This window comes from Podarcis pityusensis (genome assembly GCF_964106645.2).
Source record: "Podarcis pityusensis genome assembly, chromosome: 6".
Taxonomy (NCBI): Eukaryota; Metazoa; Chordata; class Lepidosauria; order Squamata; family Lacertidae; genus Podarcis; species Podarcis pityusensis.
In genome coordinates, this window is record NC_138030.1 from 96,128,216 (window position 1) to 96,141,683 (window position 13,468).

The following is a 13,468-nucleotide window of genomic DNA, read 5'->3' on the forward strand; positions in this document are numbered from 1 at the left end:
GGTATTGTTTTAGTTGGTATGGGTTTCTTTCTTCGTTTTCCTTTTCTTTTACCTGCTTATTTTATTTGTGTGTATCTTCTGGACGACAAGTCCAATGATATCACAGTGGCCGTGGCAAAGTTTATTTCAGTAGTCATACGAATCAAAGATCAACATACCCATGACTAAACAAATAACGCCTCGGTCTCCCTCCCCTGGGGGTTTGTCTGGATGAATCTGTTTTTTGTTGTTTTTGTTTTTGTCTTTTAAATAAATATTTAATACTATAACATAGTATAATAAAGACAATTTTCAGTGATGGTGCTGCGCTTAAACTGGAGTCCACAGTAGCCACATGTTCCCGTTTTTGTATCTTTGTCCAAGTTTATATACACTTTAGGGTGTCCCAGAGCTCTGCTGCCACCATCGCAGGATATCACTCTGGTTTCAACTTCACTCACAGGCTGCTGAGCGATCAAATCGATTGCAAAGCTTTCATTCACCTCTTTCTGTCGAGCAGAAAACCGAGCCCGCCTGTAGTCAGTTTCCTCAAAAACCTGTCCCGTGTGCGTCACTTTCTCGCCGGTCGGGGACGTCCCCGTGCCATAGCTTCTCCCAAAGGTGGGTCGCAGGGAGGGGAGAGCTGTGACGCCCCACGCCAAAGCCAAGCCTGCCTGGGACGCTCCTCCCAAGGACACAAACAGACCCACCATTTCAGTGACAGTGGTGAAGGAGGAAACAAGGTCAGAAAAAGGTTCAGAAACGCGACTTTAGAGGAAGAGTGGCTACAAGTGTAACAAGAGCAGGAAGTGAGGATTGTCCATCATATCAAGACTGCAAAACCACAATAACTTCTTTGTTTCCATCTTAGCCCCATGCCCACAGTAGTCCTCAGACAAGGCAAAGGAAATGACTTCTTGACATGTGCTCCCATGTACATAGCTGTTGAAGGACAAGGATCAGAGCGGACGGCTGCCCCAGACCTGTATTCTCCTCCCACTGCCCTGCAGCCTCTCAGGCTCTTTCCCCAGTCTTCCAACTTAAGGCTTGACAGTCTGTCATAACAACTTTAGTGTAATTGGGGCACTGGAGATTAATTGTAATCCTAATTAACAGGGTGTACATCCATTTCCTTTGTTTGGTCTAATCACTGCTGGGGGTGAGAGAATAAATGGCTTTGCAATTTGGCTTCCATTGAAATGAAGTCACTTGGAATTCTGCAACCCTAAACAGTGGCACATTTTGGCCTAGTTGCCACAAGAGTGATAAACTATGCCAAACCACTTCCTTAAAAATGTTTTTCAAAACCCCTGCTCATAGTAAACTTAACATATTAAGGCTAAGCTAGGCATGCCCAGGTTGTTGGGGCTTTTTTTTTTAAAGGAGGAACATTCTATCATGTGAGCTTCCACCTGCAGTCTGAAGTGAATCTGGATGATTTATAGGTTGACATCTCCATGAGGAAAACTAGGTCATCATTTACTAGGACATATAAGACTACAACTAGCATTTCTGTATTGCAGGAATTGGGAACCTGTGGTCCTCCAGGTGCTGTTGGTCTGCAGGACCCCTTGTCCCTGACCTCTAGCCACACTGGCTGGGGCTGATGGGAATTTGAGTCCAGCAACATCTGGAAGGGCCACAAGTTCCGCATCCCTGATGCTCCCTTCTGCCTAAGCACTGCGGAAGCCGTAGACTTCATAATAATGAGTGGGTTACAATTTGAGACATGGTACAAAAGGAAAAAAGGAGTGGGGAGGGAAGAAGTAAGAAAGAGCAAGGGGAGTGGACCTTCTTAACTCCCTAAGATGCAAGTAGGTTCAAAGCATATAATCTTTCCAACACCCCTGTAAAGTAGGTCGGTATTATCGTTCCCTTTATTTTCTCTACTTACTCATGATGGCTAAATGATTGACGGAACACTTTTTGAGAGCAGTATGCAAGTCAAGGCTGCCATTGCCTCATTACTGTTACTTCATGTTATTTAGACTGCACAGCCAGTCCCTGGCTTAGGGCAGATAACAAAAACAACACCCACTCCAAAAAAAATCATAGAAATTTCCCTTTTCTAGCTAAACCTTTGGTATGTAATTAGCTGAAAATTTGAGATTGCTTTGGCTTCTCTTTAAAAGGCTACTACTCTTATTAAAGAGCTGTTTGTATTGGAGAAAAATCTGGTACTGTGTGGCGTTTCCAGGATTAGAACAAGCTATGAACTGAAGTTTAGATTCAAAGTCAGGGCCCCAAGCTTTCTGAGAGAGTGGGAAACAAAACAAAGACCTCCCCCCCCTTATCTCAAAGAAGAAAGAAATTAGGAACTGCAAGATACACATTCTGCCCTTCTCTCCCTGGTCACTTTCCTCCCTTTACCTGTTTTTTCCTTCAAAAGATTTTTCCTCCTGGTCACTCTCCTTTCTCCTTGACTTGTTTTTGACACCTGCTAAAAATGTTTTTGTTCCAGCAAAACCTACCCAGGCATGTAATTTTAGCAAGTAAAGCATTTTTAACATTATTGCTTTCATTTTAAATTTTAAATGTTTTAATAACTTGTTTGCTAGTTTCATTTTTTAATTGGTATTTTTTAAAATGTTTTACACACACACACACACACACACACACAGTGTGTGTGACTGGTAGGAATACATCCATTTCCCTCAATTCTGTGTCTCATTTTGTTTGAAAGCTGCCTGTTCTTCGTGTACTAGGTGGGTATGAATTCAAAGCGGGGGTGGGGGTGGGGTGGAGAGTGTGTGTGTTCTCAATGACTTTGATGCTACAACTTTCTCAAGTTTTCATTTAAAATTTTGTTGCAATTTTTCTGGAATTCTTCAGTGTGGTAGAGCTTCCAGTAACTCTTAAATTCAGAATGTAGTATGACCCAAAGCCATGTTATAAAGTCTGTGAGGATATAAATGTGGCATAAAAATGACAGCCAATGTAGTGTACTTTTGGTTTTGAGACCAATATTTTGATGTATGCTCTATTCATGTTTACTTAGAAGTTTCACAGTCAATTAAATGAGATGTATCGTAAAGTTTGCATGCATAAGACTGTTACTTTCAATTCAAGTTTTGCCTTAGCCATTACTTCCTGGGTAGCCTTGGGCAACCCAGTTCTTGAAAAAAATATTTGGAAAACCACACATGAACACTTCATTCTTAAGAAAATCATAATTTTTAAAGCCCATTCAAATCTTTACATATGCTACTTTGCATTTGAATCCAATAATCAACTGCATTTGCTACCACTTGTGACAAATCATTGGGTAATATGATTCTTCCTCCACACCCTGCTCTGTTTTCCAGTGTCCAAAACCAGGTTGATGAAGTTATTGATGTCATGCAAGAAAACATCACCAAGGTGATAGAAAGGGGAGAACGACTAGATGACTTGCAGGATAAGTCAGGTAGGAATAGTTGGGCCTCTTTTTTTCCCTTGCAGCCTCAGAAGAGAGTCCTCAAGAGTACTAAATCCAGTGTGTTGTGAGCTCTGTGCATAGTCTGAGAATATCCCAAACATGATCACCTATGAGTGCTTGCTTTCCCCCCTATGCCAGGAGTTGCTTAACATTTTGGATTTTTGAGGGAGTGCTGTGGGTGCCAATCCCTCTTGAGAGAAGAGAGAAAGAGTATGCATACATGCTGCACTTTTTCCAGGGATCTGAGAAAACGTTGGATCCAGTAGAATTAATCTGACCCTTGAAAAGAAGTGGGAGAGACCTGCTATCTGCTCTTCAAGGGAGAAGGTAGCAGCCACTTCATGACAGTTTGTGTGTGACTCAGGTGCTTTGTTGGTGCCAGGGAAGGATATCAAGGGTCTCATTGTGCCCGTGGGCACCACGTTGGCATCCCCTGCCTAGAACACAAACCTGAAAGACTCCTAAAATGTTCTGGCAACTAGAGATTTAAAAGGTTATTGCTGTCCTGCATACAGAATCCATCCTTACCAAAAATATTTCTAAACCATTCAATCTTAGAATAATTAGAATACAAAATAAGTACATTTCTTAGAATACAAAATAAGTACATTTCTTTTCCTTAGTCTTTATAATTATATTCCTAATATTGAATTTAGTTTCTTTTGTATGTACACACAGTTCCAATATATATATTTACTTACTAATGCAATAGTCCTTTTTAGATGTAACATAAATAAGTTTCAATCTTGTTCATTCCCAGACCACTGTTCTCTGGCACAGCCATGAGATGGAAATCAAAAGCTTCTGCTTTTATAATAACCAGAGTTCCTTGTTACTACCAAACTCAGGAAAGCTGTAGTGGGTTAAACTATGCTTAGTCCAAACAAGCCAGGATTGAACTCTGGTTTATTATCCTGGCTTGTTCACTGACTATAATTTTAATCTAACCAGTTTCCCCAAGATCAGATAAAACACAGAACCCTGGTTAGTTTTAAAAGGTTTTGGCTCTCCTCATGGCTCTACGGGGGGGGGGGGGGGTTGGAGTACATAAGCCCAAAGCACATTCACATGACATTAAGTGATGGGTGAGGAAACTTTTCCAGCTGGCAAACTAAATCCCAGCCTTTCTCACCCACCCATGGGCCATTTTGACATTGGGTGATAAGTTCAAAGGGGCCTGCTGTCAGTGCTTATCAAATGGCTTTTCACTGAATGCTAGTGCCTTTGAAAGTGCACTTTTAACACCAAACAGTTGCTTGGTGCTGATAGTGCACCTTTAACGGTTCTTGCTGCTGGTGAGCCCTGCTTGCAAATGAACAATTGCTCTCTCATTTTGACTTCTGCAGTCCTAACTTGTCCCACACCTGATATTTCATATTACATTAGGTAGGAGGCATGTGGAAGTAGTTTGGGAAAAATAGCCTTGTAAGCCAAACTAGTTTACCATTGCATCTTAACTCACCCAGTGTGTGGTTTAAATCTTAATAGCAAACTACCTGACTGCCCTTTACGAATGTTTTGAAAGTTCCCAAGCGCTGCTGTCATTTTTACCTCACAATGTTACTGTCTTAATGATGTGGTAGATGCGGTCTATAGGCAGAGCCCCCCGCCCATCAAGGATGTACATTATGTCACTTGAGTGATGTTCCCAGCCTTTTTTCATTCCATTGCTTACTCTTGTTAACTTGTGGGTCTTTCCCATTGCATGCATGGAGAAGATAAAGAGGCAGGTCCTTTGTGTACACAGGCCCTCTTGTGTGATCAGAATCTGCCTAGTTATGCAGAGATATAGGCTTGCATATCCTGGCTTGGATGTACATCAGAGGACCATTTCCTGTCCCTTCGTAGCAGAGTGCTGTAGGCTGGATAACTTGTATCATTTGTACTTCTGCCACTTTTATGTTTGCTTCTTCCTGCACAGCATGGGCTCATTTGTTAATGAACATATTGTATTACAATTTCCAGAAAACTTAAGTAATTATGTGGGTGGAAGGGGAGTCTTAAATCAATTTGTATGAAACACAGTGTTGGCTGCATTCCTAATGTTCTTCTTTTAGAAACAAATCACATGGAATTCACTGTACCTCTGCAAGAATACCTGATCATTACCTCTTTGCATATGCTTGCATGTATAAATACAGACATGCATGCTAGGATGGAAAGCTTTCTCACTTGTATTGCAGCAGGTTCAGTTCATGAGGGAGCCGGTGTTGCGTTGTGGTTAGAGTGTTGGACTAGGATCTGGGAGACGGAAGGGATCAAATCTCCACTTGGCCGTTAAGCTCACTGGGTAACCTTGGGCCAGTCACTGCCTCTCAGCCTAACCTGCCTCACAGGGTTGTCAAAGGGATTAGGTGAGGAGGGGGACATCATTGAGCTTCTTGGAGGAAAAGGTGGGATATGAATGTGATGAATAATAAAAAATAAATGTTCTCTTTCTGGCACAGAGAGCTTATCTGACAATGCAACAGCTTTTAGCAGCCGATCCAAACAGCTCCGACGGCAAATGTGGTGGCGAGGCTGCAAGGTGAGGTCCCAGAGAGGAGTTAATTTGTTGACTTTTTAAAAAAGCAGAGCTATTAAGGTCACAAGGGCAGAGTTAACGTGTGTGAACATGAAGTGTATACACAATATTAGGAATTGAGTGCTAACACTTCCCCCCACACTGCAGTTAAGAATGGGCTGTGTTTGCCACAGGAGGCCAGATTCTTTCTTCCATCCTTTTTCCTAAGTAATCAGATTAGATCAGACATGTTCAACTGGTCGACCACGATCGACTGGTCGATCACCAGAGTGATCCTGGTCGATCGCAGGATTAAATAAAGTGGGCAAGGAATGTCGCCGCAGGGAAGGCTGGGCTGGGCGGCAAGCGCAAGGAATGTTGTCTGGCCCAGCCTTCACTGCTGCAAGGGTAGCCCCGCTGCTGGATCCCTCCGCAGCCGCTGGGAAGGCAGGGTTGGGTGCTATTTCTTGCTTGCTGCCCGGCCCGGACTTCACTGCTGCAGTGGTGGCCCCAGCACTGGGTCCCGCAGGGAAGGCCAGGCCAGGTAACGTTCCTTGCGCTTGCCGCTCAGCCCGGCCTTCACTGCTGCAGCGGAGCCCTGACGCTGGGTTCCTCCGACACCGCTGGAAAGGCCAGGCAGCAAACACAAGGAATGTCACTCCCCCCCCCCGCACTGAGTCCCGCTGCCACTGGGAAGGTCGGAACAGGCAGCAAGCGCAAAGAATGTCGCCCACTGGGTCTTTGTGGCGGCAGGGGGGGAAGGAGGGAGGGCAGGCATTATTGGGATCTGCGTGGCTCCCTTTGCCTCCACCTTCCACACACCACACCACGCAAGATCCTCGTCCCTCCAATGACAACGGGTAGATTATTGCCAGTTTTTTTTATACTGGGAGTAGATCACAGTTTCTTGGGAGTTGGACGTGCCTGGATCAGATCAATGTAGGTTGGTACCTACGGGGACATGTGTGGGTCTGGGTGCACACTCTGAAGACTGGTGTTTTTACTCCGGTAAAAAAGTTTGATGAGCTTCATGGCTGAATGACCTCCAAATTCTTTACCCACTCTGCTACAGTGTCCACGTTATGCCCGTATTTTGAAAATGTGGATGGAAGACATGACTGGAGGCATTTTGAGTTGTTCAGCTGATTCTGCAAGCTTTCACCATTATTGTGAAGAAAGGAGTCATACTAGCTTGGTTTAAATAAGTCTCTGTAGGCAATAAGGAAGTAATGTCTTGGCTTGGCTTGTGTTTCCTTCTGCAGATGAAGGTAATTGTGGCTTTGGTTGCTGTTGGTGTCCTGCTAGTGATTATTGGTAAGTGCTTTCTGAAGTTCTTTGTTGTAAAAATTCTGTGAAGTGGCAAGATGTAGAACAAATAGACATCCTTGAATTGCAGCCTTAAGAGAAATCATACTGTCAGGCTTTGGGAACTCGGCTTCCTCCTCCCCTTCAGCCTGGGATAAGCAGCACAAAGCAAAAAGAGTCGCTTACCATTTAAAGCATGGGTAGGCAAACTAAGGCCCGGGGGCCAGATCCGGCCCAATCGCCTTCTAAATCAGGCCCACAGACGGTCCAGGAATCAGCATGTTTTTACATGAGTAGAAGGTGTCCTTTTATTTAAAATGCATCTCTGGGTTATTTGTGGGGCATAGGAATTCATTCACCCCCCCCCCCAAAAAAAAATAGTCCGGCCCCAACAAGGTCTGAGGGACAGTGGACCCTGCTGAAAAAGTTTGCTGACCCCTGATTTAAAGAGTCTTTAATCACCACAGCAAAAGAACAGAGCAGCCATTCTCGGAATGAAGGTGTTCCCAATTAACGTTTCCACCCACTTCCCCCCATGTCATTTCCACACCACTGTGCTTTTTGTGTAGCCAACTTTTCTGCTCTACGTGACCTTGGACTGATAGGCTGGAGATAGTCTGTTAGCTCTCTCTCTTCCAGTTCTTCTTCACCCCAGCTTTTGTCTTCAGAACTATGCCCCTCTGCAAACCACTGTTCCAAATCTATATTGCTCCACTGCTTCTGGGCAGCTTCAGGATCCTGGTCAGGAGCAGGGGGAGGGAGAGGCTCTCACCATTCCTCATCAGAGCAGAACTCCTCAGCCTGGTCTCTGACACATACACTACTTCAGGTCTTCTTGCTTGGGCTAATGGATGCCGTACTATTGAGTTGTTAGCTTAGGAGTTGCCCAGAATATTACCATTAACTTTTGAGTGCCCCTAGTACTAGAGGATTGTGGGATTGAAATAGCTTTAATGTTTGTGGGTCCTTTGTAAGAAGAAATCAATATAATCTAACCAAAATTGAGCATTTCTAAGATTGATTTTAATTGGAGAGATTTAAAGAGGAACTCAGTAATTCTTTATAGTTTAGAACATGGTGGCAATTCCTTTGTCACAAGAGTGTTGTACTTTATGCACACCTATAGGAAAACTTGAAAGTGTTGTTGGTGTGATGGAGATTGGGAGCTAGCTCCCTGTCTGTGGGAGGATAAAGGAATGGATAGACTAGGTAGGATGGCTTTCTGTTGTTTATGAATCCAAAACGTGGAAGACTCAAAACATAATTCGACATGGGACTCTATGCATTTTCCAATTAGGGATGAGTTGATTTTATCATCTCAAGAATGGGAGCCAAGTTCAAGTCCTGAAGATAGGGCATTATTTTCCATCTCAGCACAATGTGAAAAAAGCAATCACCAGATTCTGGAAGTTGGTGGTGCTTTTGGATACCAGAAAACCTCCATAAGAAAATGGAAGTCTTTTCCAAATGATAGCAAAAAGAAACACAAACTTTGCAAAGAAAATGCAACCTAAGAAGAAGCAATGCAAAAAAACTAATTTGAGGAGCATATTGCAGGAAGGCATTCTGAAGAACTGAGACAAATTATGCTGATTAGCAAATTATCAGCAAATTAAAAATTAACACTGGCTGGTATCAAACTGAGAAATTGCTCAATCTTCTAAAAATATGCATGTGTCTTTGTATCCAAGGACTGGAAGGTGGCCAGTGTAACCATTTTGAAGAAGGATCCAGGGAAAGGATGAAGGGAATTGCAGCTTAACCCTGCAGCCTGACTTTGAGGCAGGTTTGCTACTGAGGTGCATGATGAGAGTAGGGCCAGGAGTTGTCCCATTCATGACATTCCAGAAGCCAGATACATTTGGTGTCTGTGCACGCAGTAAACATAGCTTTCCCAAAAGATCAGCCACACACTGTCAAGGGAGTTTCTTGCTTCCTGCTCACATGTACTTGAAGGGTGTGAGCTGGAAGACATGCCTGCTCTTCTTAAAAGTGGGATAACTGAGAGATGATATTCATGGAAAATCCCATCTGCTTTGACTTGAGGATTGGAAGGAGATGGAAACAGGATGTTCAGTAAAGCAATTTTGACGGGAAATAAACTTTCCCCCTTCCAGACTCCAGCTGAGATGGTAAGAATTTTTCCTTTCAAGGGAATAGATAATGTTCTTAAAAACCGAGCCTATTATGAAAACTTTATATTACTGCAAAAATAGTTGCCCTGTCCACTTAGTTGTCCTATCCCAGTTGGATCACTATTTGGGAAATGCATATGTTGTGCCAAAACTTAGGGGCGTGGGCTTTGAATGCTGAGGAATACCAGGGATTGTGTTAACGTAGCTAGCCATGTTATTTATTTATTTATTTGTTTGTTTGTTTATTTATTCAGTCAGTCAGTCACTTTATTTTTATCTTATTACATGTCTAAACCACCCTTCAGCTGAGGATCACAGGGGGATTTACAATATAAAAAACATAAAAATACATAACATATTAAGAAACAAGAAACAATTAAAAAATCAAAGGCTGGGATAAGAGGAATGTTTTTGCCTGGTGCCTAGAGATATGTAACAAAGGCACCACATAAGCAACCTTGGGGAGAGCATTTCACAAATGGGGAGCCACTGCAGAAAAGGCCCTCTCATGGAGGCTCTTGAAGAAGGGCAGGGTCTAGGGCAGAATCAGCCATATGTACAAAGCATTGCAGTAATCCAGCCTAGAGGTTACCAGAGCATAGACAACAGAAGTTAGGCTATTCCTGTCCAGATAGGGGTGCAGCTGGACCACCAGCTGAAGCTGATGCAAGGCACTCTGTGCCTCTGAGGCCAAATGAGCCTCAAGTGACCGCAAGGAATCCAGAAGTTTCCCCAAGCTACATCCTGCTCCTTCAGAGGGAGTGAACCCCTCTCAAGAGGAGGCATCCTCCCATACGCCCGGTCTTGGGAACCGTCCACTAAGAGTGCTTCAGTCTTACTTGGATTGAGCTTCAGTTCATTGGCCCTCATCCAGTCTATTACTGAGGTAAGACCACAGTCTAGCACATCCACTGCTACATCTGCAGGTGTAAAGGAGTAGAGCTGAGTGTCATAAACATATTGTTGACAATGTACTCCAAAACTCTGGATGACCCCACTCAGCGGTTTCATGTAGATGTTAGACAGCATGGGGGATAAAACCAAGCCCTGAGGAGCCCCACACTGAAGGCCTCACAGGGCCCAAGCATCATGTCCCTACAAGTAGGACCGGAAACACCGTAAAGTGGTGCCACCCACCCATAACTTGGACCTCCGCTCCATGTGCAATGGTACTGAAGGTCACTGAGAGGTCAGGGAGAATTAGCAAGGACACAACTCCCCATCCCCACCCTCAAGTCCGCCCTGATTCTGTGCTGAGTACCCCTGCTGGGCGAGACCAAAGCCCCTTTCTCTCTCTCTTTTTTTAAATAATATTTATTAAAGTTTCAAAAGAAGAAAAATCACATTAATAAAAAAAAAAATAACAATAAAAAGGAAAAATACAAAGTAAAAAAAAGAAAAAACAGTTAAAAACAATTCCATCTTTTCATCACTTCTTTTACATTTACTTGTTTCCCGGACCTCCTCATACCTCCCTCTTTTGTATTCCAATTCAATTTGTTAATCCAACAATTCCTTTCCCTCCTTTTTAATCCTAATCTTTAATCTTGATATATTATAACATTAAATTTTTACATATTAAAAACCATTTTTTCCATATTCTTTTGTACCTATACAGCTAGAAACCACTTAACTTCAATCCAACATCATTCTAACATTCATTAATTTTGCAATATTTCTGTAAATAGTCTTTAAATTTCTTCCAATCTTCTTCCACCGACTCTTCTCCCTGGTCATGGATTCTGCCAGTCATTTCCGCCAATTCCATATAGTCCATCAATCAAAGCCCCTTTCTCACCCACCCAGGCGTCAGTGATACATTTGTTGCACAAATGGCATTCTTAGAAGGGTGTTGTGGATTGAGATTGGTGCTGGGTCACGGCTGAGACAAGAGTCTTAAATATGTAGAGCCCAAGCTGGTTGCTTGACAATTCATTTTGTGTGTGTTTTTAAAGATGCCTCTTTTCTGTCTTTTACAGTTCTCCTCATCCTCAAATACCACACTTGACTTGCTGGTGGATATTGTGGTGGCTTCAGGATGACAGCATAGGAGGCAGCTGTGTGACTTCTGTGGAACATAATATGTATATAGCTTTGAGGTGTGTCCCCCCTTCTCCCTTGGAGGCACCAGACTAGCTCCAGAAAGAGCATTCAGAGGATCCAGCAAATCATCCTTTTCCGCCAAGAACTCATTCTAGTGTCAATATCTAATCCAAACCCCCCATTGTTGCTCCCTGGAAGGAAGCTCAGTTTGGAGTCAGATACTTATTGCTAACTGGTAATGATGTTATTTATAATTTACAGAATTTCTTATTACTTCTGACAGAGGACAATGGAGGAAGAATAAGGGAGGGATGCAGTGTATAAACTCTATATCATTGTTTAGAGACATATTTAGATGAATAACTGTGAAGATGCCACTTTCTCATATTTAAAAAACCACGATTTTGCAAGGAGACTTTCTGTACTTGTTAAGGGACCCAGAAGCTCCATGTTCTCGCTGTTGCTTATGGATGTGACATAAAAGCATTCCAGTAAAAAAACTATTTTTAACTGTAACTATGTAGCTCCTAGTAAATTTTTGAAGAAAAGGAAACACTGTTTACTTGAATGAAGACACACAAAAGAAAAGGAGACACCTTTTGGTCTGTCCAAGTGCAACCCAAACCATGCATGTGTTTTGCTGCCAAATAATTAAGAGTAAGCAAGTTTACATGCCTCCTTTTAAAAAAAGGGGTCAGGCTGTTTACGTTTCAACCATTTTTAGAAAAAAAAATAGTCTCCTACCTATACCTTAGTTAGTATACTTGGCTAGTCAGATGCAAGTAAGTTCAGGTTAAGAATATGTGAGGAGGTTCACATTTAAACTTCATTCACCCTACATCTGGTCTGACTTTTTACCAAAACGTGAGGAGCAGCTTTGAGACTTCCAGGGACTTCAAGTTTTTCTTTTCGTTTTAGGCACAGGACAACTGCACCAAAATGACTACATAAAGACAGGTTATAAATTATGTTACTATAACATAATAAGTGTCTGTTCACATCTACTCCTCTGGGTATTTATTTATTTATTTATTTATTTATTTATTTATTTATTTGAATAGATATAGATACAGATACAGATATAGATAATATAGATGCACATACACACGCACACTACTTAATTATAAAATGCACCCACACCCATCCTACCTGGTAGTATTAGGACCTCCCTGACAATGATGCAGGTGCAAGGCAGTGGGGAGCAGCAGCAAGATGTGGCGATGGCGCTGTGTGTGTCACACCACAGACTAGCCTGCTGCCCTCAGGTGCCCTGGTATGTTCAATGTTTCCAGACCCAGAATCCACTTTTAACCCGAACATGCAATTGAGGACCCATTTCTTAATCTCTTGCCATGTATTTGCGTGGGGGTGGTGCTCCTGTTGTGGCCCCCCTTGGGTCAGGCTTCAGCCCACCAGATGCAAGATCAGGGCAGCAGATGATGATACATTGCCAATGTTAGTCAGAGTCATCAGTTAGTGCAGGAGCAAGAAGGGAGGGATACCATTGCCTAGGACAGTGCAGCTTAGGTTTAACTAAGGTCAGACTAAGCAGGGCTTCTGACTTTAAGACAGGTGAGGTATGGAGATTGAGCTTTTTGTTCAGTCTGCAGCCTTTTTGCAACAATGCACTTATACAACATTTTAAATTACTAGCTTGAATTCCAGGGGACTGAATACCCGTGAAATAAAGCAGGGTGAAGAAAAGAACCATGCCTTCTCTTTGAGGAACTACTTGAGACTGGTTCTTTATGTGGTGACACTTCTTTTCAATATTATTTGCATTTCTAGGCAAAAGCTACAGATTGCATTTTAGCTGGCTGAAGAAGAGCCTTTGTTAAACAAATGTTTGCTGCAAGTTGAGTCTGTGCGTGCCTATGCAGCCTAAGCACAGAACTAAGCACAACTAAGTTCAGTAACGCCTTTTTCCAAGTAAGCGTGCATGGAACTTCAGTTTTAAAAACAATTGGTGTTAAAATATTTTTATATTTTTTACAGTTTTTCGCCAAAAGAAATTAGGCTAAGGAATCGTTTTACCTTTTGATTTTTGTATCTTGCGGGCTGCTCTGCAAAAATGAGCTGTCACAG

At 42.6% G+C, this 13,468-nt stretch overlaps 1 protein-coding gene across 2 annotated transcripts in view; it reads left to right on the plus strand.

Annotated features, from left to right (window-relative positions):
* Positions 1 to 13,073, plus strand: part of VAMP4 (vesicle associated membrane protein 4) — a 29,461-nt gene extending 16,388 nt beyond the window's left edge. For both annotated transcript variants that reach the window (XM_081012373.1, XM_081012372.1), the window contains exons 5-8: positions 3,285 to 3,385; positions 5,845 to 5,924; positions 7,163 to 7,214; positions 11,320 to 13,073. In XM_081012373.1, coding sequence (XP_080868499.1) covers positions 3,285 to 3,385; positions 5,845 to 5,924; positions 7,163 to 7,214; positions 11,320 to 11,348 — 262 coding nt within the window. In that variant the 3' untranslated portion in view covers positions 11,349 to 13,073. The remainder of the gene's footprint in view (positions 1 to 3,284; positions 3,386 to 5,844; positions 5,925 to 7,162; positions 7,215 to 11,319) is intronic.
* Positions 13,074 to 13,468: the final 395 nt, after the last annotated feature.